The sequence below is a fragment of the Ovis aries genome, chromosome 4 (assembly GCF_016772045.2).
Source record: "Ovis aries strain OAR_USU_Benz2616 breed Rambouillet chromosome 4, ARS-UI_Ramb_v3.0, whole genome shotgun sequence".
Classification (NCBI taxonomy): Eukaryota; Metazoa; Chordata; class Mammalia; order Artiodactyla; family Bovidae; genus Ovis; species Ovis aries.
Genome location: NC_056057.1, coordinates 26139672 through 26166335, shown reverse-complemented (window position 1 = coordinate 26166335; position 26664 = coordinate 26139672). Strand labels below are relative to the sequence as shown.

The window sequence follows — 26664 nt, the reverse complement described above, 5'->3', positions numbered from 1 at the left end:
GAAGGTCCCCTGGAGAAGGAAATGGCAATCCATTCCAGCACTCTTGCCTGGAAAATCTCATGGACAGAGGAGACTGACAGGCTACAGTCCATGGGGTCGCAAAGAGTCGGACACGACTGAGAGACTTCACTTGCACTTTTGTGAGCAGTACACCTACTTTTCTCCCTTCCTTTTTAAAATGAAAGTATACTGTTTTCTTTCCTGACAGCCTGGATTGCAGCGGGGAAAGCAGCTTTCAAGAAAAGAAGGAACGGAGGAGTCCCAGACCTCCAGCTGACAGGGAAAAGCTGCAAAGAAATGTGACCTCTCTATCCCTGGAAGTATCACAGTGTTCGTTATAGTTTGCTTTTTTTCACCATGGAAAATCATGTTCAAGATTTGTGCTTGGGTAAAGGTTACTGAATATATTGCTGACCTTAATGCTATGAGACTTAGGACCAACACCTCCACCTGCTGGCCAGAATCCATCTTGAAATCTCAAATTTTAAATCATACATGGTACCTTGCAAGGCTCTAGGCAAGCAGGGTGGTGAGGATTTGGGACTTGAGAGTTAAGTGGCAAAAGGAAAGGACTTTTAATGCAACTTTTGAATTATCCCATAAAAGTTTTTTTAAAGTTCAAATGGAAAGTTTTCTTCAGGCATGACTTAAAAAAAAAAAAAAAAGATAGTCATAGCCACAAGAACCATACCTATACAAAAATATAGTATTTACATTATGCAGCTACCCAGCTATTGTGAGTGGAAGCCAGCAAGTCACTGGTCCAAATGGTCTTTATCCATGACATGAATGTAAAACCACCCCCTTTCTGTCTTAAAATTGAAATCTGCATACATTAAGCTAATACTTAACCATATTATATAATTTGCAGTAAAATGGGAAAAAATCACCTTAAACTGAGGTATAACGCTAGTGGATAGCAGCGGACAGTGAATCTATTAGGCAGATGAAATATTTTGACAACCATAGCAAGCTGGTAAATAAGTCATTTGTATGGAAATAGCCATTATTTTCTGGAACATCCTGGAGGATGTTTTTGATATTGAGCTCGTCTATATGGTATAAAAAGGACCTCAAGTTCATAGCTGAGTGAAGGGCAGTCTCCTTTAAGGGGGGTGAAGTCTGCGCCGCACAATCTGGGATGCGCCCCCGCCAGTGGCTTGGCAGGGAGGCGAGCCCATGGGCCTCACCTCCCTGATCGGGCACTCCTGAGAAAGGCGCTCCTGGAGTTCCTTCTGCAGCTCCTTCCTGGTGCCCAGGGACTGCTGGACTCGGAGGAAGTCGGAGAGCTCCTTCAGACCTGCGTCCGTGAAGAACCTAGCAAAATGATCCACGCTCTGTCTGTTAGCTGGGAAGAGTTCCTGGGAGAGAAGAGACAAGAGACTGTCACACAACAAGCCATGCACATTCTGCAAGCATAAAGAACATTTTCATATTAAAGTAGCACTTGGACTATCTCACGAAGAAAAGAGTAAGGGTTGATTTTTGAAAAGAATACATCTCGAGGTATATTTCTTGAGCACTTGCTAAGACACCTTTCAAAATTAGGCAATTTGACAAAGAATAAAAAAAGTAGTTTCGCTCATTTGGAACCACTATTTACTTTTTCTTTTACTTTAATTGAAGTATAGCATATGCAAAAACAGAGCCAAGTTTGCTAAACTAAGTATAAATAGGGTGATAAATGAGTAAGGCTGGGATTATTTTAAACAGATAAGAAACACGGAAATTATCAATCATACTGTTTCCTTAACTATGAGTTAATAGACAAAAACCAGTTTTAGTAATGCTGAAATGGTTTGAGATACTATTAAAAAAAAAACAATATTGACTGTTATCATCTCATAGACCTCGATTCACATTCTGAGAAAACGCTGCTATTAGTCTAAAATAGCTCAGAGCTGCAGGGAATTTTTGCTGTATCTCTTAATGATGGTGGCTCTAAATTAAGTTCATGGTGAGATCTAATCTAAACCTGTCTTACCAACTCTTCAATTCATTACATAATTCTTTTGGAAATTTTTAAAACACGCAGTACACCATAGCTGCTCTTACATTTTTACTTCATTTCCATTTCACCTTATACAGCTTGGCAGGGGCTTAGGAACACTTAGTCATGTTCTAATCCTGTGTGACTCCCAGCACTCAACTAAGAAAGCAAGGCAGTTTTCAAAGCTCTCACATTTTTCAGACTGTTGAAGAGTCTACAAAATAGATCCAAACTTTTATGATGGCTAGATTTGGATATACATATTGGCCAATGGCTACATGGGCTTCAGTAAAAATCTCTGAAGAAAGATCTGTAACGAATTTGCCAAAGAAATGCAAAAAAAGCAAAATGGCTGTCTGGGGAGGCCTTACAAACAGCTGTGAAAAGAAGAGAAGAGAAAAGCAAAGGAAAAAAGGAAAGATATAAGCATCTGAATGCAGAGTTCCAAAGAATAGCAAGAAGACATAAGAAAGCCTTCTGCAGTGATCAATGCAAAGAAATAGAGGAAAACAACAGAATGGGAAAGACTAGAGATTTCTTCAAGAAAATTAGAGATACCAAGGGAACATTTCATGCAAAGATGGGCTCGATCAAGGACAGAAATGGTATGGACCTAACAGAAGCAGAAGATATTAAGAAGAGGTGGCAAGAATACACAGAAGAACTGTATAAAAAAGATCTTCACGATGCACAGAGAAGATAATCACAATGGTGTGATCACTCACCTAGAGCCAGATATCCTGGAATGTGAAGTCAAGTGGGCCTTAGAAAGCATCACTATGAACAAAGCTAGTGGAGGTAATGGAATTCCAGTTGAGCTATTTCAAATCCTCAAAGATGATGCTGTGAAAGTGCTGCACTCAATATGCCAGCAAATTTGGAAAACTCAGCAGTGGACACAGGACTGGAAAAGGTCAGTTTTCATTCCAATCCCAAAGAAAGGCAATGCCAAAGAATGCTCAAACTACCACACAATTGCACTCATCTCACACGCTAGTAAAGTCATGCTCAAAATTCTCCAAGCTAGGCTTCAGCAGCATGCGAACCATGAAATTCCAGATGTTCAAGCTGGTTTTAGAAAAAGCAGAGGAACCAGAGATCAAATTGTCAACATCCGCTGGATCATTGAAAAAGCAAGAGAGTTCCAGAAAAACATCTATTTCTGCTTTATTGACTATGCCAAAGCCTTTGACTGTGTGGATCACAATAAACTGTGGAAAATTCTGAAAGAGAAGGGAATACCAGACCACCTGACCTGCCTCTTGAGAAACCTGTATGCAGGTCAGGAAGCAACAGTTAGAAGTGGACATGGAACAACAGACTGGTTCCAAATAGGAAAAGGAGTATGTCAAGGCTGTATATTGTCACCCTGCTTATTTAACTTCTATGCAGAGTACATCATGAGAAACATTGGACTGGAAGAAGCATAAGCTGGAATCAAGATCACCGGGAGAAATATCAATAACCTCAGATATGCAGATGACACCACCCTTATGGCAGAAAGTGAAGAGGAACTAAAAACCCTCTTGATGAAAGTGAAAGAGGAGAGCGAAAAAGTTGGCTTAAAGCTCAACATTCAGAAAACGAAGATCATGGCATCTGGTCCCATCACTTCATGGGAAATAGATGGGGAAACAGTGGAAATAGTGTCAGACTTTATTTTTTGGGGATCCAAAATCACTGCAGATGGTGACTGCAGCCATGAAATTAAAAGAGGCTTACTCCTTGGAAGAAAAGTTATGACCAACCTAGATAGCATATTCAAAAGCAGAGACATTACTTTGCCAACAAAGGTCTGTTTAGTCAAGGCTATGGTTTTCCAGTAGTCATGTATGGATGTGAGAATTGGTCTGTGAAGAAAGCTGAGTGCCGAAGAATTGATGCTTTTGAAGTGTGGTGTTGGAGAAGACTCTTGAGAGTCCCTTGGACTGAAAGGAGATCCAACCAGTTCATTCTAAAGGAGATCAGTCCTGGGTGTTCTTTGGAAGGAATGATGCTAAAGCTGAAGCTCCAGTACTTTGGCCACCTCATGTGAAGAGTTGACTCATTGGAAAAGATCCTGATGCTGGGAGGGAGCAGGGGCAGGAGGAGAAGGAGATGACAGAGGATGAGATGGCTGGATGGCATCACCGACTCGATGGACATGAGTTTGAGTGAACTCTGGGAGTTGGTGATGGACAGGGAGGCCTGGCGTGCTGCGATTCATGCCGTTGGCAAAGAGTTGGACACGACTGAGCAAATGAATTGAACTGAACTGATAGGGACGTAGCCAGATGGCTTCTGTCATGATTCAAATTTCAATATTCTGTGTGCCATCATCCCATAACCTGAGTTGAGTTGAGTCATGAGTTTCAAAACATCAGAACAGAGTTGGTGGGAGCAGCATTAAAACACACGTTCACGTTAAACAAACATTTCAAACCTGACTGAATTTCTGTCATTGATATTTGTCAAGAGGTCTTCTAAATTTGTTGGGGACAAGGAACTAATTTAATTTTTAGTTTCTTCTATGAATTTAGATATGAAGTATTTTGCTAATAACTGTATACAACAGAAGTTTTACAGAAAAATAAACTGAACCTCAACAAGGTTAAACAACTAATTAGGCAGCTAGAAATTTAAGGACATGGCTGCATGACTCCAAAGTCAATAATTATTTGCGCCAGCATTCTGTGTTCAATTTAGGAAGAATGTGACTGCAAAGTCTGATTGCAAGTTACGTTCAGAGTAATACATCATCAAAGTGATTTTTAAATTTACTTTTATGAACTATAACCATAGTCCTTATGAATGACACGTAATATCTTGAAAATTACTATTCTGAGCTGATCTCTACATTTCTGCTCCTACTAAATTCTCTCTTTTGCTGTTCCCAACATGCCATGCCTCAAAGGCTTTGCCTGAAATACTCTTCCTGGATATATCTAGATAGTTAGCTTCCTCACACACGTTACCTTATGAGAGGCCTTGCCACACCACACAGGGATACGTCACTGTTTGCCTACCTGGTTTTCCTCTCAGAGCACTTTTTACTTTTTATTATACTACACACTTAAATTAATTATTCAGTTTATTGCCTGTTCCCCTGCAATAAACTATAAGCCCCAGAAAGACAAAGGTTGCTTGTTTGACTTTCTTCAATAGCTTCAGCTCAATATCTTGATCACTGTTCCCTTTTCCAGTGATGGGAGAATGATGTCTCCCATCTCCTCTCTTCTAGGAGTTGCTATATATTTTTCTTGCTTCTGTATTACAGAAGTAGGTAATTGCTAAATTCTGAGAATATGCGATTTTTCCCCCAAATGTGCTAATCCAGAGGGAACTTTGTTAAACAGCTTAGTGAAACAAAAATTTCCTCCTAGATGGTGGAACTGACACTCTAGTTCCTCATTCATTTGTAAGTCAGCAAACAGCATGTAGGCATGGTCTAAGACATAGCCACCCTGTCCTCATGGAGTTTCTGGTAGAAACTGCTACCTAAGCTTTTCATGCTCAAAATACACTAGACAAAGAAACCTAGTAAAAACACTTAAATGATATGTTTTTCAAAAAGGAAATACATTAAACATTTTTTTAAATGAAGTAACCTAATCAAGTTAACCAAGCTGTGATTACTGGTGTCTTTAAGGAACCCTACTTCAAGTTAGAAGAGTATAGCATTCTCAAAAGTTTAATATGGGAAAGAAAGGTTCACTCTTACCCTCAACCCACACTCACATACAGTGCCTTGTAAAACACCTGATAATAAGCATAAAATTGTAAGGATGAATGAATAAAAAATAAATTGCTATTCAAAAAAATAAAATGGATAACCAACAAGGACCTATTTGTATTGCACATGGAACGCTGCTCAGTGTTATGTGGCAGCTTGAATGGGAGGGAAGTTTGGGAGAGAATGGATACATGTATATGTGTGGCTTAGCTCTTTTGCTGTTCACCCTAAACCATCACAACAGTGTTAATTAGCTATATCTCAATACAAAATAAAAGTTTAAAAAAGAGGAATAACTGAGTCTTCTGTGTTAAGTAGTAATCAACTATATCTTTTTTCCTAATAATTCACCCAGCTATCCTTTAAAAAAGTGTTCAGTGAAGTTCCTCCTTGTTGTATCTGTCTTCACAGGTGGAGAAGTAGCTCATGAGTGGATTAAATCTTCCTACCCCACTGGCAGGCTTCTCACTGACTACTTCTGACCAAAAAAGATGAGCGTCTACACCACCAGACGGGCTCACTTTGGGGTCCTACATTCCTGTCTTCTGACATGAGGACAGAATGGCTCTGGTCGGAGCTGTTCCTTCACCATGGGTCCCAGAAAGAAAGGGCATGTAGATCTCAGTGGGCCTTGCTGAGCTAAGTAAGATACAGCTACTCCACAGACTCAGGGACGAGAATACACTCTTTCATATGAACCTCCACCGACATCAACAATCTATTCACTTGTCTTCAGTGACTTCCAGACACCCTACGTTGCTACAGAGTAGGTGCCACAAAGGCAGGAAACTTTTCTATCCTGTCTCTACTGACTCTACAACTTCTAGACTGGAGCCTGGCACAAAGCAGACATTTAATAAATACACACTAAAATGAAAAGTATTGTCAGTGGCAAAAATCAACAAGAATCTAGAGTTAAATTTTTCTTCTTTATCAAATTCTAAAGACTTCCAAGAGAGCTATTTTAAGGTAAACTGCAAAAGATAAAGGGATTTTAAGTCACTGAAAATCCAAGAGTTTACAATGAGCCAGATTTAGACTTATCCCATGGATCAATACCCTTGCACAGTAGGACACACTGGAAGAGAAAACAGAGAAGAAACTAGGTAAAGAGAACACGGCAAGCATGTCTTTTAACTTTAGACTTTGTCCTAAAATTGTAAAGGCAGTTTCACTTGGAGCTATCTCTATCACAGCTGTGGCTTCTAGCACAAAGAAATTATAGGGGCAGATTGAAATTATGAGAGCAAATATTTTTCCTGATTTTCTTTGAAAAATACAAAGATATAGATGTAAAAATATAATCAAGCAATCATGATGATGGAAGTTTCAAATTAACTACAATTAACTTGTTCACTTTCATAGGTATCTAAGCATTTCTAAGGAATCTTGGTATAAATAAGGAATCTTGTTTAAACTTTTATTTTGTTAATAAACTAACCTGTATTTGAGATCAGTGTTATTCAACTATGACTCAAGATACCCATAAATGTCTAATTAGGTGACATCAATGTGACCTCAAATTTCATATTAAAACTTTAAATTTCTACAGTTATTAGCTGCATCAGAGGTAATTCTGATAAATTTTTTTCACTATGTCAACAAACTTCCAAATTTGAAAGTCTCCACATTCCTTGTGACTCTTTAATTTTATCATTCCATTTATTTATGCAACGAAGATTAAACTGGAATTAGTTTCTACCTTACAATAATACAGAAATAAAAGGAACCATGTTCCAATTCAACACAGACTCGGGCATTTGCGTATTACATTGCACACACTGAGAGAGCCACGGCAGATGCATGAAACATATAACCCTTTGCCCAAACAACACTTACAAGCAGCCTTTTATCTAAGTTGGCTTTTCTCAAAGAGGAGGTAACAGAGTTGGCATCTTTTTCTGCCATCCATGCTTTAAAAAGCTTGACAGCAAATGAGGCCGCAATGCCTGTTAAAAATAAAAGAGAGAGAGTAAACCTTTTATAAGAAAAACTGCTTGTGATAATGCGTAAGGCAACATTCCCCATTAGGTGCCCTGAAATGACTAAATAACTTAGAGACTTGATTTGGTACAAAGAAAAAATGGAAAGCTCTCTAGGCTATTCATTACTCAAAAGAGAATATTTTCATGAGAAGTAAAAAAAGAAGTTACAGTACTTTTCAAACTTGGACTCCCGAATCCCAACCTGTTTTAACTGTAAGTTTATTTTTATCGTGGTCAAAACCATATTCAAAGCCAAGGATGTTATAGTGTTTTGCCTCTATTTCACTCTGTGGTTCACCAATATTTCATGTTTATAACAGTTATCCTGAGGTATAACAAATAAATCATGAGCCATACGACTGAAATGCCAACATGTCAACTAATCTGTTGATAAATGATGCCAGTGAAAGAACATCAATAGTGACAGGTATAAATAAATAAAGTTATAGATGAACATGCATCATTTACTTTACAGTTTTACTTTTTGTAAAAAGCATTTTAAAATATTCATGAGTTAAGCTATAAAAATGTCAGTTCTGTTTTCAGCTGAAATCTTTTCTGGGTATTTTTAAAGAGATTTTAAAAATTGCTATGTTAATCAGGAATCCACTCAATTACATACTCATTTATAACAAGATTTATTTCTAAATATAAGTGATCAGATAACTAATAGACAGCTTTTCTGTAAACCCAAAATGTCTAAATTAATGTTGCATTTATTTAATGAAAATTTAAGGAGTAGTTGATACATTAAACTGATTTTTCTGAGTTGAAGGCTTCACTATTGGTGATGGTTTAAACAGTCTCTAGTCCCCTTTCCAAAGAGAATTCCCATCTTACTGAGGCCAGGTGACTTCTAATTAGTCTAAGCCCTGGCACCACCCTACTTCTGCAATGATTAATAATGGGGGAAAAATTCGAGTCCTGAATGATATTGCTTTCACTCTGAAGTCTGTTTGACTTTTACATATATTGTTACATAAGAAATAAATGCCCTTAAATGGGGGAGGGAATAAATTAGGAATTATCGGATTAACACATGCACACTACTATCTATAAAATAGATAACCAACAAGGACCTACTGTATGGCACAGGGAACTATACTCAGTATTTTGTAATAACCTATAAGGGAAAAGCATCTGAAAAAGAATATATATCTGAATCACTTTGCTATACACCTGAAACTAACAACATTGTAAATCAAATGTTTCAATTAAAAAAATGTTAAAAAAAAAAAAAAATAAATGCCCTGACAGAAATTTATGTTCTGTCTTCCAGTTACTTGCAGGTAAACAAGCTCAACTAATACAGACACCAGCTTTACCCAATGTTTTTCTTTTGAATAGCAGAGAAACTAAGCCCCTCCAGCCTCAAACTAAGACAATAAACATGAGCTAGAGAATTTTATGTTGTCAACTTGTTGACCTGGATTTTTAATATTATCATTACTTCATAGTCAATATAAAATTTTATATAAACGTATGTAATTAAAACATTTTAAAAGGATCTTGTAACCCTCATTGTAAGTAAGAGAAGCAAAGCATGCCTGAAACTAGGAGTCTAAAAAAAAAATCAGGCTCAAACCTGTCACTGTGCATTAAAAGTGGCCCCTAGTGGAAGGACTGGAGAAACTTTGTACTTGAGATTCTGCTGAGTGGATGACTCCCCTGAGCCATTTGTTGGGTGGGAAGTTGGGGAGAAGGTATAATTTCATAACCCTTTCCTATTTGGGAAGAAGGAGTTTAAGGCTTTAGTTTCTAAAGATGGTAGAGTGTAAGGAAGAACCATGTGACAGGGGCACCATGTCACTTCTGTTGCAGAGCTGTTCTTTCCTACCCCTCCTAACATTTTACCATAAAAAATTTCAAGACCTTCTTACAGAAGAACTGAACAAACTGAAAAGTAAATACTCATGTACTCACCATCTTGATTCTGCAGCAGTTAATATTTTGCTGTATTTGCTCTATCACGTCTGTCCATTTATCTTTCTAATAATTTAATTTCTAATACATTTCAAAAGAAATTACATACCCCATTTAAGGTTTTAATATAACCAGAAAGAATTATTTTCTGTTATGAATGCTAGGGATAAATCTGACGTAATTAACATTTACTGTTTACATTTTATCTTTTTCTCCTAGTATAAAACGGCTAGTACCATAAATAAAACATGAAGGATCATGAATTCTCTTCAGGAAAACACTTTAAAGTGCTATAATATTTTAACAATATATTAATAACAATTAGAGAATCTAAAACTATAGAGAATCTCTAAATAATGTGATTCGACTCTTGATTTACTATTCTTTTCTCAGTTATAAAAAATTATAACTCATTTCACTGCAGGCATGAATGAGGCTGGGACTTCACATCTGTAGGAGTAAAACCCAATTCTAAGAAGAAACAGATGTTTTCACAAAAGCTCTTTTAATTTGTCTTTAAGAAAAAAATAACTCTTTTGTTTAACTGCATTTAAAACTTGAATATCATTATCCTCCTACAAGAAAAAAAAAGCCCACTTCTGTATTATTCTATAACCAAGTAATTGTATGTATGCCCATCAAACTCTTAATGCCTTAAAATTAAAGCAAAACTCTTAGGCAGCCGTCTGGACTTCTAAAACAGACATAATGAATACTTTTTAAAAATGTGATCAGAACGAACATCTGAGCACAAGATCTTGAGGGGGAACAGTCCAGAAGAATGGCCCAAACCAGTGAAGTAATAGTTTGGGGGGCATTTAGGAAAGTGAAGGCCCATTTTTGGCTGTTCTACTAAATGGAAGCAAGTGTTTTAGGCTGGAATTCTGTTTCTGAGGGCAAAAAAGGCTAAATGTCCCACAAAGCATAAAGAGTCCTGCACAATGAAGCACTGTCCCAGCAAAATATGTCAGTAAGCATCTATGTTGAGAGAAACAGTGTAGAACTGATCAATTTCAGGGTCTTTGACTGAGACTTAAGGCAAAAATTCTGGTTTATTATTTTCTTTAATTGTCTTTCTATAGGTGTGCATATTTTTCTCCTAAATTCCTACAAGAAACACATACAATCCTTATATTGTTTGAACACACACACACACAGCCTCTTACGTGGAGCACGGATGGGCAGCAGAGAACACCAAGAGATACTGGTATTTTTCTTTGGCTTTCTTTCCCAGCTGACAGGTAAGAAATGAACATACGTACCTTCTTTGACTAAGCTGTCAGTGAAGAGACTGGTGAGGATGGTGGCAGGCAGGGTGCCGCTGCCCAGCAGGATCCCTGACAGCATTGCCAACTTTGTCTGCTCTGTTTCGGAAAAGGCTTTAAGGAAGAGGAGAAGCTGCGGGTCAAACAAAAGAAACCATGTCTATAAAGCAAAGGACTAAAGTAGGAAAATAATAAACGACGCACATGCACGGCTAGATGGTTCACAACTGATGGCTCATGGGTGGCACACTTACTCACTGGAGACACACACCTATGTTCCATGATAAATTGGGTGCGATAGAAAGGGACTTTATCAGGCCCTGTTCCTTTCTCCCAAATTTACTTACAATTTAGCTACAGATAACATGAAATTAAAAGATGCTTACTCCTTTGAAGAAAAGTTATGACCAACCTAGACAGCATATTCAAAAGCAGGGACATTACTTTGCCAGCAAAGGTCCGTCTAGTCAAGGCTATGGTTTTCCTGTGGTCATGTATGGATATGAGAGTTGGACTATGAAGAAAGCTGAGCACCGAAGAATTGATGCTTTTGAACTGTGGTGTTGGAGAAGACTCTTAAGAGTCCCTTGGACTGCAAGGAGATCCAACCCATCCATTCTAAAAGAGATCAGTCCTGGGTGTTCTTTGGAAGGAATGTTGCTAAAGCTGAAACTCCAGTACTTTGGCCACCTCATGCGAAGAGTTGACTCTTTGGAAAAGACTCTGATGCTGGGAGGGATTGGGGGCAGGAGGAGAAGGGGACGACAGAGGATGAGATGGCTGGATGGCATCACCGACTCGATGAATGTGAGTCTGAATGAACTCTGGGAGTTGGTGATGGACAGGGAGGCCTGGCGTGCTGTGATTCATGGGGTCGCAAAGAGTTGGACATGACTGAGCAACTGAACTGAACTGAACATTCATGGGAAGGAAAAGACATTTGGAGAATAGTGTGAACAGGTCACATAAATAAATTTGACTGTATATGACAAAGGGTAAACATCACCAAGTATCTTCTGAAAGCACTGTTGCCTTTCATGGGTGTTTCATTTCTTTGCATGCTCCCTTAGTCCTGCGCCCCCTCACTACACCCCCATCCCATCATACACCTACCCATTTTCTTTGGGTTATAACAAAAAATAAACAATAATAACAAAACAGAAGTCAATAAGCTGTGACAGCCAGCATATACTTTTTTGAGCCCACAGCATACTTTTTTAAAACAAGACTGGGTGAAAAAGGGTTTTCAAGGTTCTTGATGCCTCTTTTAAAAATGGTGCAATTCAAACTAGGTATTTCCTAGATCATCGAGTTTTACCACCAACCCCGGTGATGAGGTAACGGAGGGTGTAACATAAAGAAAAGTTACAGGTGGAGAAAAGGCCACTGCTGCGGGTTGGAAAGAACAATTGTAATGAGAGGGTGACAGTGCTGTCTGGGTCCTTCTGGGTTGCAAGGCTGCCAACATCATATCCCAGCAGTAGAGGAAGTGACAAAGCAGCAGCCCCAGAAAACTTGGAAGGGAACGCAAAGCAAAGGGGCTAAACCCCACTTGCCACCGTGAGTTCTAGGAGTATCCCTGCCCTCCTTTTTCCTAACCCTCCTCCACCTAGTGCTTTAACTCTATTTGTATTTCATGGCTACTTTTCTTTGTTTCAACAGACTTTAGGCATGTAACTGAGATTCCCCAGGGCCGAAAATCACGACTGGGGCTCTCCAGACTTATTCATTACCCTGCACCGATGGGAAAAAAAAAAAATCACTGGCATAAATACAGACTTATTAAGCACTTTATGGTCAATGAAATTCTGTTAGCTCTGTGCAGTGAATAGGGCTGTATTAATGTACCATCCCCAACAGTTACAGAATTATTATATTACAGAGAGGTTATGTGACTCTCCAAATATTTATATGATGAGTAAGTGGCAGAACTGGAATCAAACTAGCCCATTTCACTCCCCATTTAAGCCTTTTAAAGTCTCAATGATTTAACAAGACTTTCTAAGCTCACTTTCTAAGCTCACAAGAAAAGAGGGAGTCAAGGAAATTGGTATCAATGGTTAAAGCTCCAGGGCGCAGCAGGAATGAGGTAAGAAAAAAACTGACAAAACTAGATACTTTATATCAATCTGGCTTTTTTCTCATTGTCAAAATAAGAAAGATTCAAGTAAATAATGAAAAAGAGCCAAGATAAAAATATTAACACTATTTTAGAACATTAATATACTCATATTCACCAAAAATTCATTTATATTTAGCAAAATGGTGCAAAAGTTTTCTTTTCTTAAAATTAACATCCATATTGCTCAATTATACAAATAAGTATTAAAATCAGACGCTACATGTATTGCAGCAGAATTTTCTTTAAAAAATGGATACTCTGAAAAATAAATAATTCTTGAAAGCATATTCATCAAATGAATCAAGTAGAAAGTTTTCAAGGTTCAAATGAACTACGATAAGAAAAACATGAAGGATATTATTAGGAAAGAGGAAAGATGTTTATTTGAATGCTTTAATATCATTTTTTGGTAATATCTATCCCTCTATTTTTGGAGAAGGCAATGGCATCCCACTCCAGTACTCTTGCCTGGGAAATCCCACGGTCGGAGGGGCCTGGTAGGCTACAGTCCATGGGGTCGCAAAGAGTCAGACACGACTGAGCGACTTCACTTTCACTTTTCACTTTCATGCATTGGACAAGGAAATGGCAACCCACTCCAGTGTTCTTGCCTGGAGAATCCCAGGGACGGTGGAGCCTGGTAGGCTGAAGTCTATGGGGTCGCACAGAGTTGGACATGACTGATGCGACTTAGCAGCAGCAGCATCCCTCTATTTTAATGACACACTCCTTACATTTTATAAATAACTACATATATACACATGCTTTTATTGAACTATACATTGATAACAGCTCAAAATTGCTGAGTGGAACAGACAGTTTTCTGAACAGTTTATGTGTATATGACTATTTACGAAAGTCTTGATCCTCGCTTTCAACAAAGAAATCTGAGGCACAAAGAAATTAAGTAATTTGCTAAGGTTAAACTTCTGCCAAATGGTTGTTCTTCTACTTAACAATTTATCATAGACATTTCCTCTCATCAATTCATGTGGTTATGCCTCATGCTTTGACTGCATAGTATCCCACTGTAGAGAGAGACCATGATTTAATGAGCCTGTCTCCCACCATGAAAATTTAGCTTACGTCTCAATACTGTGATGAACATCTGTATGCATATATAGTTGTATGTTTTCATGCTGAAGGATTTTTTGTATGAAAGTTGAGCCATGAAGAATTTAGATTAAAAAAAAAAGATTTTGCTGCTGAAGTGTTTGCTTTATATGGAACCATTTTGAACAAAGGGAAGCAAGAGTGGGTAAGCAGCAAAGTAGACGTTGCAAAGTAACAAAGTTGATGTTCTGTTTATTCCCTTGGTTTATAATTTGGGCAGATATCTAAAATCAGAAATGATGGCAAAACTGCCATATATAAATAAAAGGGGAGCTACAAATCAGAAAGGAACATACTGCAATTTCTGAAAGGAGGGCTTCTTTAATAAGGTGCTATTGCTTATTTGGCTGTTTATTAGAGGTCAATTACTGTGCTAAGTACCTTACAGCTCATAGAATTATCCCTACAACAACCATACATGAAGTCCATACTTTTATTGCAGCTATTTTATAGATGAGAAAAACCAATGAGATTTACACCCAGATACTATTTCACAAGGTATGCTTCTATTTCCTTTGCTAAATGGCATCTTCTAAAATTAAAGAATTTTAGTGATTAATAGCTCCTGTGCTATGCTCTTTTGTAAGCTTTAACTAATCATATATTCTTCAAAAATATTCCTTTGAACAAAGCATGCTGGCTCACATTAAACATGAAGGAAAAATTCTAGGCTAATCATGTATTTCTTTCTACAGCTATTAGCTAATGATCTATCATACTCATTTCTTCACTCAACAAGCATTTATTAATAGCTTAAAGAGGTCTGTGGTTCTCTGGACTACCCCTATAAAAGCAAAATTTTCATCCCTCTTCGTATCATATTTTAGCAAACAGAGTATATTACATCTGAATTCTTACCTTTTTCATTTCATCCTCAAATGCTTTTTCCAAATACTTATATCTCCTGATGAGTTTGTTGAAGACCTAAACATAAAAGAAACCAGTCAATATTATGTAAACAATTTTAAAACACAAACTCACCTCAACTACGCAGGTCTACACTAAGAAACACATGTAGTTAAACATTCTCCTACTGTGATATGAGAACCACAAACATTTCAAAAGAGTTATTATGACCTGGGGGATAAAACAGGATCAAAATGCACGTAGGAAAAAAAAAACAAATCCATTTGAGAATATAATAGGTGAGAAAACAAAAATGACTTTGATGAAAATAAAATGAATAAATATAATTTTAAAACTGTGTGACACAGAGATGGAAAATATTAATAACTGAAACAAAGGGGATTACAGATATAATCACTGAGATACATGATGGGAGGAGATCAGTGTTTAGGGGAGATTATACTCCAGGTGAATACAAACATGATTTCAGCAGATAAGCAAAAAAGACTATTGGCCCCCACAATCCAGTTAGAATTCTCAAGCAGGATTTCCAAGTGTGTCAGTGGAATCCTGGACTGTTTTTTAAAGAGGAATGATGTTTGTTATGGACCGAACATCTGTGTTCCTCCTAAATTCATACATTGAGGCCCTACCCCTAAAGTAACTCTAACCTCTGGGCTCTAATGCCTGATCTGAGGTAGAGCTAATGTAAAAGTAATAGAAATAACGTGCAAAATAAATGTGATGCACTTGAATCATTCTTTTCCTAATAGGCTGCCTGTCCTTTTTTTCTTGGCTTACAGTTCTTTATTTAATCTGTATATAAATCCTTTATTGGAGAAGGCAATGGCAACCCACTCCAGTACTCTTGCCTGGAAAATCCCATGGATGGAGGAGCCCGGTAGGCTGCAGTCCATGAGGTCATGAAGTCGGACACGACTAAGTGACTTCACTTTCACTTTTCACTCTCATGCATTGGAGAAGGAAATGGCAACCCACTCCAATGTTCTTGCCTGGAGAATCCCAGGGACGGGGGAGCCTGGTGGGCTTCTGTCTATGGGGTTGCACAGAGTTGGACATGACTGAAGCGGCTTAGCAGCAGCAGCAGCAGCATAAATCCTTTATAGGCTTTATGTATTACAAGTATCTCCTTGCTTCTTTCTTCTGAACAGCTACCTAATAGTTTATTAATATGAATTACCAAGCTCTACTTAATTAGTAGCCTGCGGATCAACTTACGGATTTTCAGACTATGGATTTTCATCCTTTGATGTTTTAGTTTTGAAGGATAGTGCTAAACCACTCTCCCTAAAGCTGGAACCAACTTATATTCCAACAGAAATTGCGATTTCTCATGTCTCTTATGGATGAAAGGTAAAAACACTCCATCTTCCTGAAGTTTAATGATCACTGTCTTATTATGAGTGCAGTTAAGTATCTCCCCATATGCTTAAGAGCTACTGAACATTTCTATTAAAAATCTTATTTAAAGGTTTCCCTTTCAGCACAACAATCTCTCAGTGACAGGCTCTACCTGAGCATAGTTTCGGATGGTTTCATGATCTTCATTTGCTGAAAACACACAGTGGTTGGTCATCTTGGTCTTATCACCATCATCTATGCGTGTTCCTCCAGGGGCTAATAAGAGAATAGTTAACAACCATTAGGACAGCACTGAAATCAGATGAGCATGTGTACAAGAGATCAATTCTTGTACATCCAGGAAAACTGTAAAAGTAGGAATCACATAAACTTTCATAGAATGATGTACGTGTGTAGATACACAGTTTTTTAGAAGATTATCACCTTAATAAAATTTTGTTCAAGTGGTTGTGTTTATTACAAAGGGCTAATTAAATCTTATGAATAAATTAACTGCATCAAAATAGACTCTTGAAGGAGTTAACTTTTCCAAAAACTAATTTACTTATGAAAGATGTTTATACGGTTTGATTTGTGTTTTTGCTGTGCGGTGCAGCATGTAGGATCTTAGTTTTCTAACCAGAGACTGAACCCATGCCCCCTGCGTTGGAAGCAGAGTCTTGACCACTGGACTGCCCTTGTTTATACTTCTATGATAATGCAAAATGGTTATTCGAATGTGTATTCCTACCATAGGCTATGAGACTGTTGATCTACGTACTTGACTTCGCTGGACCCTATAAGTCTGGTTCTTGCCAAAGCGTATCCTTAACTATGATAGCTAAACAATAATATTTATTCAGTGAATTTAATTTGATTATTCTCAATGTAGTTCCTGATGTTTCCCACATCAGAACATGGTTCACTTTCCAGGTTTGCTACTAATATTTTGCTGGGCTCCAGTTCACCAACACTAGTACTATCCAGACCTGGCTTTTATAGCAGATCTTGATGGTTTCCACTTCAGTAGGTATCAAGAATGTTTCCTCCTCACTAACCCAGTTATCCACACAGTGTTGATCAGTATACACTCTGACCCCTTATCATTTATATTTGATCACCCAGCAGTTCCACTGGCTAGGAAAGAGTGTATTTTATTGTTGTTCATCTTTGCCCCCATACACTATACAGCATCATGGAAAAGTGAAGTCGCTCAGTCGTGTCCGACTCTTTGTGACCCCATGGACTGTAGTCTATCAGGCTCCTCCGTCCATGGGATTTTCCAGGCAAGAGTGCTGGAGTGGATTGCCATTTCCTTCTCCAGGGGATCTTCCCGACCCAGGAATCGAACCCAGGTCTCCCGCATTGCAGGCGGACGCTTTACCATCTGAGCCACCAGGGAAGCCCTAAGTATCATGGAGGAAATGGACAAATAAATGGATTAGAACAAAAGGATGCCTTTTTTCTACCACTCAACTTTCCTATTCAAAGGCTTCCCAGGTGGCACAAAGGTAAAGAACCCACCTGCAGGAGATGCAAGTTCAATCCCTGGGTTGAGAAGATCCCCTGGAAAAGGAAATTGCAACCCACTCCAGTATTCCTGCTTGGGAAATTCCATGGACAGAGGAGCCTGGCAAGCTACAGTCCATGGGGCTGCAAAAAGTCAGACACTCATGCACACATGCTCAAAGGCTTCTCCTATAAGTTTCAACGGTGGCCATTACAAACATTGGTTGATTAGAAGGCCAGAGTCAGAACACTAGGTAGTTTCGTTTCCTGATTTTACTTCATCAGAATTAGGGTGGAAATTTGAGCAAGTCAAATTAGGTTAATAACTACTATACACTCAAATATTTGTTGAGTAGGTATTTGAACAGGCCATATTTTAGTGTTTTGATTTGAGTCATATTTCATACCTTTGGATGATATGAGCTACAAATAGCCAACTGTTTCTTACAGTTTTGTAAGTAAATTCGTTTTTAGAAATGTCAGCTCCTTCAGGAGTCTGTTCTCATGCAATTAATTTATGCACAATTCAATTAGCCCTTTATAATGAATACAACCACCTGGAACAAATTTGTTTTGGGGGGAGGGGAACAAAATTTTATTAAGAGTATAATCTTCTAAAACCTCTGGACTAATGATTCCTATCTGATAGAAGTTATATAACTGAAAAGTCTGATTTGGAAACTACAGTCTTTTAAGAGGTAAAATTTAAAAACTGCATTCTCTTACAAAACAAAATATTTGTTATACATTAATAATATTGCTATACCTCGCTTTTTCCCCCCAATAGTGGGACCAAACATTAATTGCCATTTCTAAAAATCTTGTGAAATTTTCTGTTTTTCTCAAGGTAGAAATAGAACAAAAGTAAAGTGTTTCTTGTATCTACTCTTCAAAGCATACACCTGAAAAGCCAAGGTAACTATTGTCTCAAGAATAGCAGCGGAAGGTAAATATTTTTGTGGATGTGAAGAAAATTCTTACATACTAAATTAGCAAACAAAATGTTTATATAAAAAGAATGCACCTGGCTAACTTTTTTCATTACATCATAGGTCTGGCCTCGGTAGATATGTGCGGATACACTAACTGTGCTCATACACTGTACCAAACATTATGTCCTACGCTCTTTTGGATGTATGCATGTGGCGTGAAGACATGAATTCTTTTTCTCAAACATACGGGGTTTATTAGGAAAAAAGCCTAACAGTGGAAAGGGGGAAAGACTGACAAAGAGTGTTCAATGTGTGTGTTTGTAAAAGGAAGGTGGTGGTGAAGGAATCTCCCCTGAGCTCTAGGTTCTGCGAGTCAGAGAGAGGCAAGATGCTGCAGACTTTGTGATCCTGGTACAGGCTGCAGGGATAAATTTGCTGATCATCATTATGGAGATGGTAAATGAAGTCTTGAGACAATCAATGCAAAGCATATAACTTTGACCATATGTGAGGCAGCAAATATGGAAACCTATGAGTCACATGACAAGGGGCACTAAGAGAAGGAGCAGGGAGTCCAAATTTGGTCTACGAAAGGAAAGAAAGGGAAATACTTCAAGGACGATCAAAGGGTCAGCAGAGCTGCCAGCAAGGTACTAAGAGCTGAAAAGGGTGCCCCAGATAGACAGGTGAAGTCATTCGTGACTTTGACAAGAACCAAAACTGACCGAAGATTATCCTTGCATACGATTTACCGGTGTATCAATAAAACAGGTAAGGAAATTGAAAAAGCCAATAATCACAACAGGAAAGGTTCAATCTCACTCTTAATTATGGTTTTCATTCTTTTCAGAATCGTTTGAGGCAACACTTATTATAGCAAGAAAGACAACAACATACTGCAAAGTAAATACAAAACAGCAGAGAGAGTTACTGTGTTTGTGTAATATCACCCATCCTCAAAAGTTTATGCATTTAGGTAAAGAAATCTGTAGAAAAGAATTAACCACATATTAACAATAGTTATCTCTGGGTATCGGCATTTGAGCACACTTCAGTTCAGTTCAGTTGCTCCGTCGTGTCCGACTCCGCGACCCCATGAACCACAGCATGTCAGGCCTCTCTGTTCATTGCCAACTCCTGAAGTCCACCCAAACTCATGTCCATTGAGTTGGTGATGCCATCCAACCATCTCACCCTCTGTCGTCCCCTTCTCCTCCTGCCCTCAATCTTTCCCAGCATCAGGGTCTTTTCAAATGAGTCAAATCTTCGCGTCAGGTGGCCAAAGTATTGGAGTTTCAGCTTCAACATTAGTCCTTCCAATGAACACCCAGGACTGATCTCCTTTAAAATGGACTGGTTGGATCTCCTTGCAGTCCAAGGGACTCTCAAGAATCTCCTCCAACACCACAGTTCAAAAGCATCAATTCTTCAGTGCTCAGCCTTCTTTACAGTCTCCAACTCTCATATCCATACATGACCACTGGAAAAACCATAGCCTTGACTAGATGGACCTTTGTTGACAAAGTAATGTCTCTGCTTTTTAATATGCTATCTAGGTTGGTCATAACTTTCTTTCCAAGGAGTAAGCCTCTTTTAATTTCATGGCTGCAATCACCATCTGCAGTGATTATACTTGTTTTAAAATATCTACTTTCTGCTTTATTGACTCTGCTAAAGCCTTTGACAGTGTGGATCACAACAAAATGTGGAAAATTCTTAGAAAGAGATACGAATATCAGACCGCCTTACCTGTCTCCTGAGAAACCTGTATATAGGCCAAGAAGCAACAGTTAGAACTGGACATGGAACTGCAGACTGGTTCCAAATTGGGAAAGGTGTACATCAAGGCTGTACATTGTCACCCTGCTTATTTAAGCTACATGCAGAGTACGTCATGCAAAATGCTGGACTGGATGAAGCATAAACTGGAATCAAGATTAATGGGAAAAATATGAACAACCTCAGATATGCAGATGACACCACTCTAATGGCAGAAAGTGAAGGAACTAAAGAGCCTCTTGATGAAAGTGAAAGAGGAGAGTGAAAAAGCTGGCTTGAAACTCAGCATTCAAAAAACTAAGATCATGGCATCACTTCATCATTTCATGGTAAGCAGATGGGGAAAAACTAGCAGATTTTATTTTCTTGGGCTCTAAAATCATTGCTAATGGTGACTGTAGCCATGAAATTAAAAGACACTTGCTCCTTGGAAGGAAAGCTATGACAAACCTTTGTCAGCAAAGTGATGCCTCTGCTTTTTAATGACAAACCTAGACAGCATATTAAAAACCAGAGGTGTCACTTTGCCAAAAAAGGTCCATCTAGTCAAAACCATGGTTTTTCCAGTAGTCATGGTATGGATGTGAGAACTGGAACACAAAGGAGGCTGAGTGCTGAAGAACTGATGCTTTCAAACTGTGGGGCTAGAGAAGGCTCTTGAGAATCCCTTGGACTGCAAGGAGATCAAATCAGTCAATCCTAAAGGAAATTAATCCTGAATATTCACTGGAAGGACTGATTCTGAAGCTTAAGCTTCAAAACTTTGGACACCTGATGTGAAGAACTGACTCATTTGAAAAGACCCTGATGTTGGCAAAGACTGAAGGCAGAAGGAGAAGGGTACGACAGAGGTTGAGATGGTTGGATGGCATCACTGAATCAATGGACATGAGTTTGAGCAAACTCGGGGAGATAATAAAGGACAGGAAGCCTGGTGTGCTGTAGTCCACGGGGTCGCAAAAAGTAGGACATGACTTAGTGACTAAACAACAACAGCAATTTCTGAGTATTGGGATTCGAGCACACTACAAAGTGCTTTTATACGTGGACTTGAATTACCTATAATGATAATGAGATTTTCATAAACAGTAGCAATAAAAATAAACCTGGCACAGAGTGAAAGCCAGCAGTTCAAATCAAAAGGGAGTCTGGAAGTGAATGGGGCCATGTATCAGCACAGATAGATATAAGAGCGCAGAGTGAAGAATTAAAGGGTGGCTCTACCTAGAAAGGGCTTCCCTGGTGGGTCACATGGTAAAGAATTCACCTGCAAGGCAGAAGACCTGGGTTCAGTCCCTGGGTTGGGAAGATCCCCCGGAGGAGGGCATGGCAACCCACTCCAGGATTCTCGCCTGGAGAATCCCCATGGACAGAGGAGGCTGGCAGGCTACAGCCCATGGGGTCGCTAAGAGTCGCACACAACTGAGCGACTAGGTATGTATACACCCTGTCTTAAAGTAGGTTGGCCTAAGCAACATTTCTCAATGAAAGGCACTCGCACCATGCTGCGCAGGGCAATTTCTGATTGTACAGAATGTTCCTTGCGTAGCAGAGTAGGTGGCATACCCGGCCTCCACTCCCAGGTCTCTGTGACAACCACAACACTTGCATACACTTGCATATGTCCTCCAGGTAGTTGAAAAATCACTGACCTGGGGATCTGACCACTTCTGGTGATTTACAATTACCATAGGAACTAGTTATGAAAACCAAGTTCTGAGAACAACTAGAGAGGAAAAATGAGTGGTTGTGATACCTATTTAGCATTTAGATCAACACACCAGGACACTTAAATAGTATTCTGAAACCTTTTCCCCTGATGCCCCGGCTCTGAAAGATACAGTTTTTATTTTGCTTTTTACCTATTTTTAATAATTTCTGAACTTTTATCTCTAATCCTTTTAGTTACACACTCACTATTGAGAGGATTTTTTAAAAAAACTAAATATAAACTATATTTCTTAGGCATTTTATTATTGATTGATGAAATGATATTGAATGAAACACTGGGACTTCTTTTTAAATTTGTTGACAAAGTTAAATCTCACTGCTTATTGTACCAAAAAAAGGCGTGGATGGGACTAGAAAGAAAGGTGCTATGGCAATTGGGATTTAAGTTGCAGGCAGATTCTTTATTGTCTGAGCCACTAGGTAAGCCCCTTAAATGTACTGGAATGATCTAGACAAGTGGTCTCCAGCCTCTCTGGCACCAGGGACTGGGTTCATGAAAGACAACTTTCCCACGGACTGGGGGTTGAGGACCACTGATCTAGATGATTCCTGAACTATAACGCAGAAATTACCCCTCCTAAATCCACTCCAGAAACATTCAAGGATCAGGAACACATAGGAAAATTGGCTTTTAGCTACAGCCAAGTGGCCAACCGTGTTGTCTGTCAACAAAAGTTCTCAGTTCTATGCTTCTCTTAACCCACAAACATTTCACAGCCACATCAACACCATTCCAAATCATAATCTAGGTAAAAGTTCTACAGACTCCCATTTGTATTTTTTAAAAATCAACTATCATGCATGTAAAGCTTATAAAGATTCTGTCTCAGAAGAAAATATTTCAATACAATTGAAAGTATGTAATACTACAAGATGCTCTAGTATATGGCTTACCGAGCATACTGCCAGCCACCAGGATATCGAAGAGTGTGTCTGCATAGCGACGATAATCTAATCTTGAGCCTGTGGAGTCCAAAAACTTGGCTACAGCTTCAAGGTCATCACCAGCTTCATTAAGCCCCTGGACAAGTGTATCCCTGAAGACTGTGGGTTCGAATTTCTCTTTTTCATCTAAAATAATAGATAATACAATGGCTCTTTTACTTATACATCATATTGCCAAATGCAACCATACATTTCCTTTGCTCACTGGTTTTTATTTGATAGCACGATTATTCAAAAGTTGAAAGACAATTAAGATTGTCTACTAATTTTTCATGTTAAAGCCCTTGTTTAAATATTCATTTAAGCAACTGATTTCCACTAAATGGGGCCACACTTTAATACATTAAAAAGTTGATGATCAATCATTTGTATCACTCATAGGGTAGGCCCATGTAACTATTAGTAGGCCAATCTAACTATTAACTCTAACTCTCTAATAAAAAATAAAGTATAACAATCAAAAGTTTAAAAAAATTTTTCCTATCCAGGATAGAAAAAGAAAATGACTCAGGGAGACTCACCTAAGAATAAGGGAGAATATAAAAGCAAACAAAATAAAGGCTAGGAGGGAGGAAATAAAGAGGGGTGGTACTTTAAGAAAAATTTTAATTGAGATATAATTGATATGTGATATTAGTTTAATGATTTGATATCTGTACATATTGCCAAATGATCACCATTAAGTCTAGTTAGTCATCACCATATACAGTCATATATTCTGGCTTGTAATGAGAACTTCCAAGATCTTATTTCCAGTATGCAATACAGTATTATTAACTGTAGCTGTCAGGCTGTACATTACATTCTCACTGCTTACTCTACAGTTGGGGGTTTCTTCCTTTTGAATACCACCTCCACCCACTGGCCCACCTCTTCATACCCTCTCCTGCAACCATCAATCTGTTATCTATGAGCTTTTTTGTTGTTTTTATTGTTAAGATTTCACATATAGAGATCATATAGAATTTGTCTTTCTTATTTCACTTAACATAATTCCCTCCACATCCATCCATGTTGTCACAAACAACAGGGTTTCCTTCTGTTTACTGCTGAGTAATAAAAACTTAGGTTGTCGCTCTACCTTAGCTATTATAAATAATGCCTCAGTGAACACTGGGGTGAATGTATCTTTTTGAGTTAGTGTTTTCATTTTCTTCAGATAAATACCCAGAAGTGGAGCTGCTGGGTCATATGTAGTTCTACTTTTAATTTTTTAAAGGAACCTCCATACTGTTTTTTATAGTGGCTGCACAAATTTACACTCCCACCAAGGGTGTTCAAAGGTTCTCCTTTAACCACATCCTCACCCACACCTGTTACTTCCTGGAAGGATATATATATTTTTTAACAAGATAAGTTATTCCAGAATATTTAAATATTTAATAAACATCTGAGCTATATGTTTATAAATCCAGCTTCAGAGAAGACATTGTCAACCTTCCTGGTTGCATGACCCCTTGGCAACCTTCAAAAATACTAAAGATTCCAAAGAACTCTTGTGTTTATGGACCCATGGAAACTTATTTTATAGAAATAAAATTAAAACTATTTATTACATGAAAGATATTAGTGAGAAGATAGGCACTGTTTTTACACTTTTGCATTTCTTTTAAAGTCTGGAGTAATAGCAGATAGACAAATTCTCAATGTACTGCGTGCAATTTGTTGCAATATCACACATCCTGAAATGACTGTTAAACTCTTGAGAGAATGTGTTAAAGGGGAAAATATTATCTTGGTATCTTATTACGAAAACAGTTTCAATTTTGTAGATGCCCTGAAGTATTTCAGAGGATTTAAGGATACAGATACTATGTAACTTTCTCTCCTCAGCACACTCTAGACAGACTTCTTTGTGGATGGTCACTTTGGAGTAAAATCTTGAACAAAGTAAGGATCACTTGAAAAAAAGTGAAGGTAACAAACTAGATGTCAGATGAGGAGTTAAAAAAAATGACTAGATAAGACAAAGGATCTAACATTCAGTTCAAAGAATTTCACCTTTTCCCCCTTATAAAGACTGAGTCGGCATATGGGGAAAAGGGGCAAAGGATGACATTCCCCCTAAATATTCTATCATAAATGTCTTTAGAGTAGATATTGCAATTTTTTTTTTAAAGGAAGAAAGAGGAGGAGAAGAGAATGCTGTGGAAAAAAGAAACATTTCATGAATAAAAAAAGAGTACTTGGAAATGAAAAATATGGTAGAAAAACTTAAGAACTCAATTGAAGAGTTAAAAGAGAAAGCTGAGAGTATCTCTTAGAAACTCACAGGAAAGTCAAAGACGTACATAATAGAAGCATAAAGATAAGAAGAGCAGACTAGCCAAATGTCCAAACAAGTGAATAAAAAGATACTTTTCTTGAAAAGGGGGGGATTTAAAACTTGCAAGAAATTTCAGTTTTAAAGGAGACGTGAGTTTCCCAGTGAAAGATTATCTGTGGACACAGCACAAGGACTGACAGCGGATCCACAAGGAGCCTTCATTACTGTGAAACTTCAGAACAAAGCAACTTGCTGAAGTTTCAAGGGCAAAAAACCAAATCACATACAAGGTATCAAGAAACAGAACAACCCTGAATTGCCCAACAGAAGTACCAGAAGCCAGAAGACAGTCCTTCAAAATTCCAAGGAAAAACAATTTTCAACCCAGAATTCCAGTGTTTGGTCACACTATTAATTAAACATAGTTAAGTGGAGTTCAGTTGCTTAGGCAAGTCTGACTCTTTGCGACCCCATGGATCGCAGCATGCTGGGCTTCCCTATCCATCACCAACTCCTGGAGTTTGCTCAAACTCATGCCCATAGAGTTGGTGACGCCATCCAACTATCTCATCCTCTGTCAGCCCCTTCTCTTCCTGCCTTCAGTCTTTCCCAGCATCAGGGGCTTTTCCAATGAGTCAGTTCTTCGCATCAGGTGGCCAAAGTACTGGAGCTTCAGCTTCAGCATCAGTCCTTCCAATGAATATTCAGGACTGATTTCCTTTAGGATTGACTACTTTGATCTCCTTGCAGTTCAAGACTCAAGAAGTTCAAGACTCTTCTTCAACACCATAGTTCAAAAGCATCCATTCTTCAGCACTCAGCTTTCTTTATAGTCCAACTCTCACATCCATACATGACTATTGAAAAAACCATAGCTTTGACTAGACGGACCTTTGTTGGCAAAGTAATGTCTCTGCTTTTTAATATGCTGTCTAGGTTGGTCATAACTTTTCTTCCAAGAAGCAAGGGTCTTTTAATTTCATGGCTGCAGTCACCATCTGCAGTGATTTTGGAGCCTAAGAAAACAAAGTCTGTCACAATTTCCATTATTTTCCCATCTATTTGCCATGAAGTGATGGGAACAGATGCCATGATCTTCGTTTTTGAACGTTGACTTTAAGCCAGATTTTTCACTTTCTTCTTTCACTTTCATCAAGAGGCTCTTTTAGCTTCTCTTGCTTTCT

General features: G+C 38.3%; 1 protein-coding gene across 4 annotated transcripts in view; it reads right to left on the bottom strand.

Moving 5' to 3' along the window:
• BZW2 (basic leucine zipper and W2 domains 2) overlaps positions 1-26664 on the bottom strand; it is a 62877-nt gene that overhangs the window by 12684 nt on the left and 23529 nt on the right. For all 4 annotated transcript variants that reach the window (XM_060414532.1, XM_015095211.3, XM_060414531.1 and 1 more), the window contains exons 3-8: positions 23164-23340; positions 16491-16594; positions 14969-15034; positions 10873-11008; positions 7542-7651; positions 1191-1361 (exon numbers count right to left, since the gene is read on the bottom strand). In XM_060414532.1, the coding sequence (XP_060270515.1) occupies positions 1191-1361; positions 7542-7651; positions 10873-11008; positions 14969-15034; positions 16491-16594; positions 23164-23340 (764 nt within the window). The remainder of the gene's footprint in view (positions 1-1190; positions 1362-7541; positions 7652-10872; positions 11009-14968; positions 15035-16490; positions 16595-23163; positions 23341-26664) is intronic.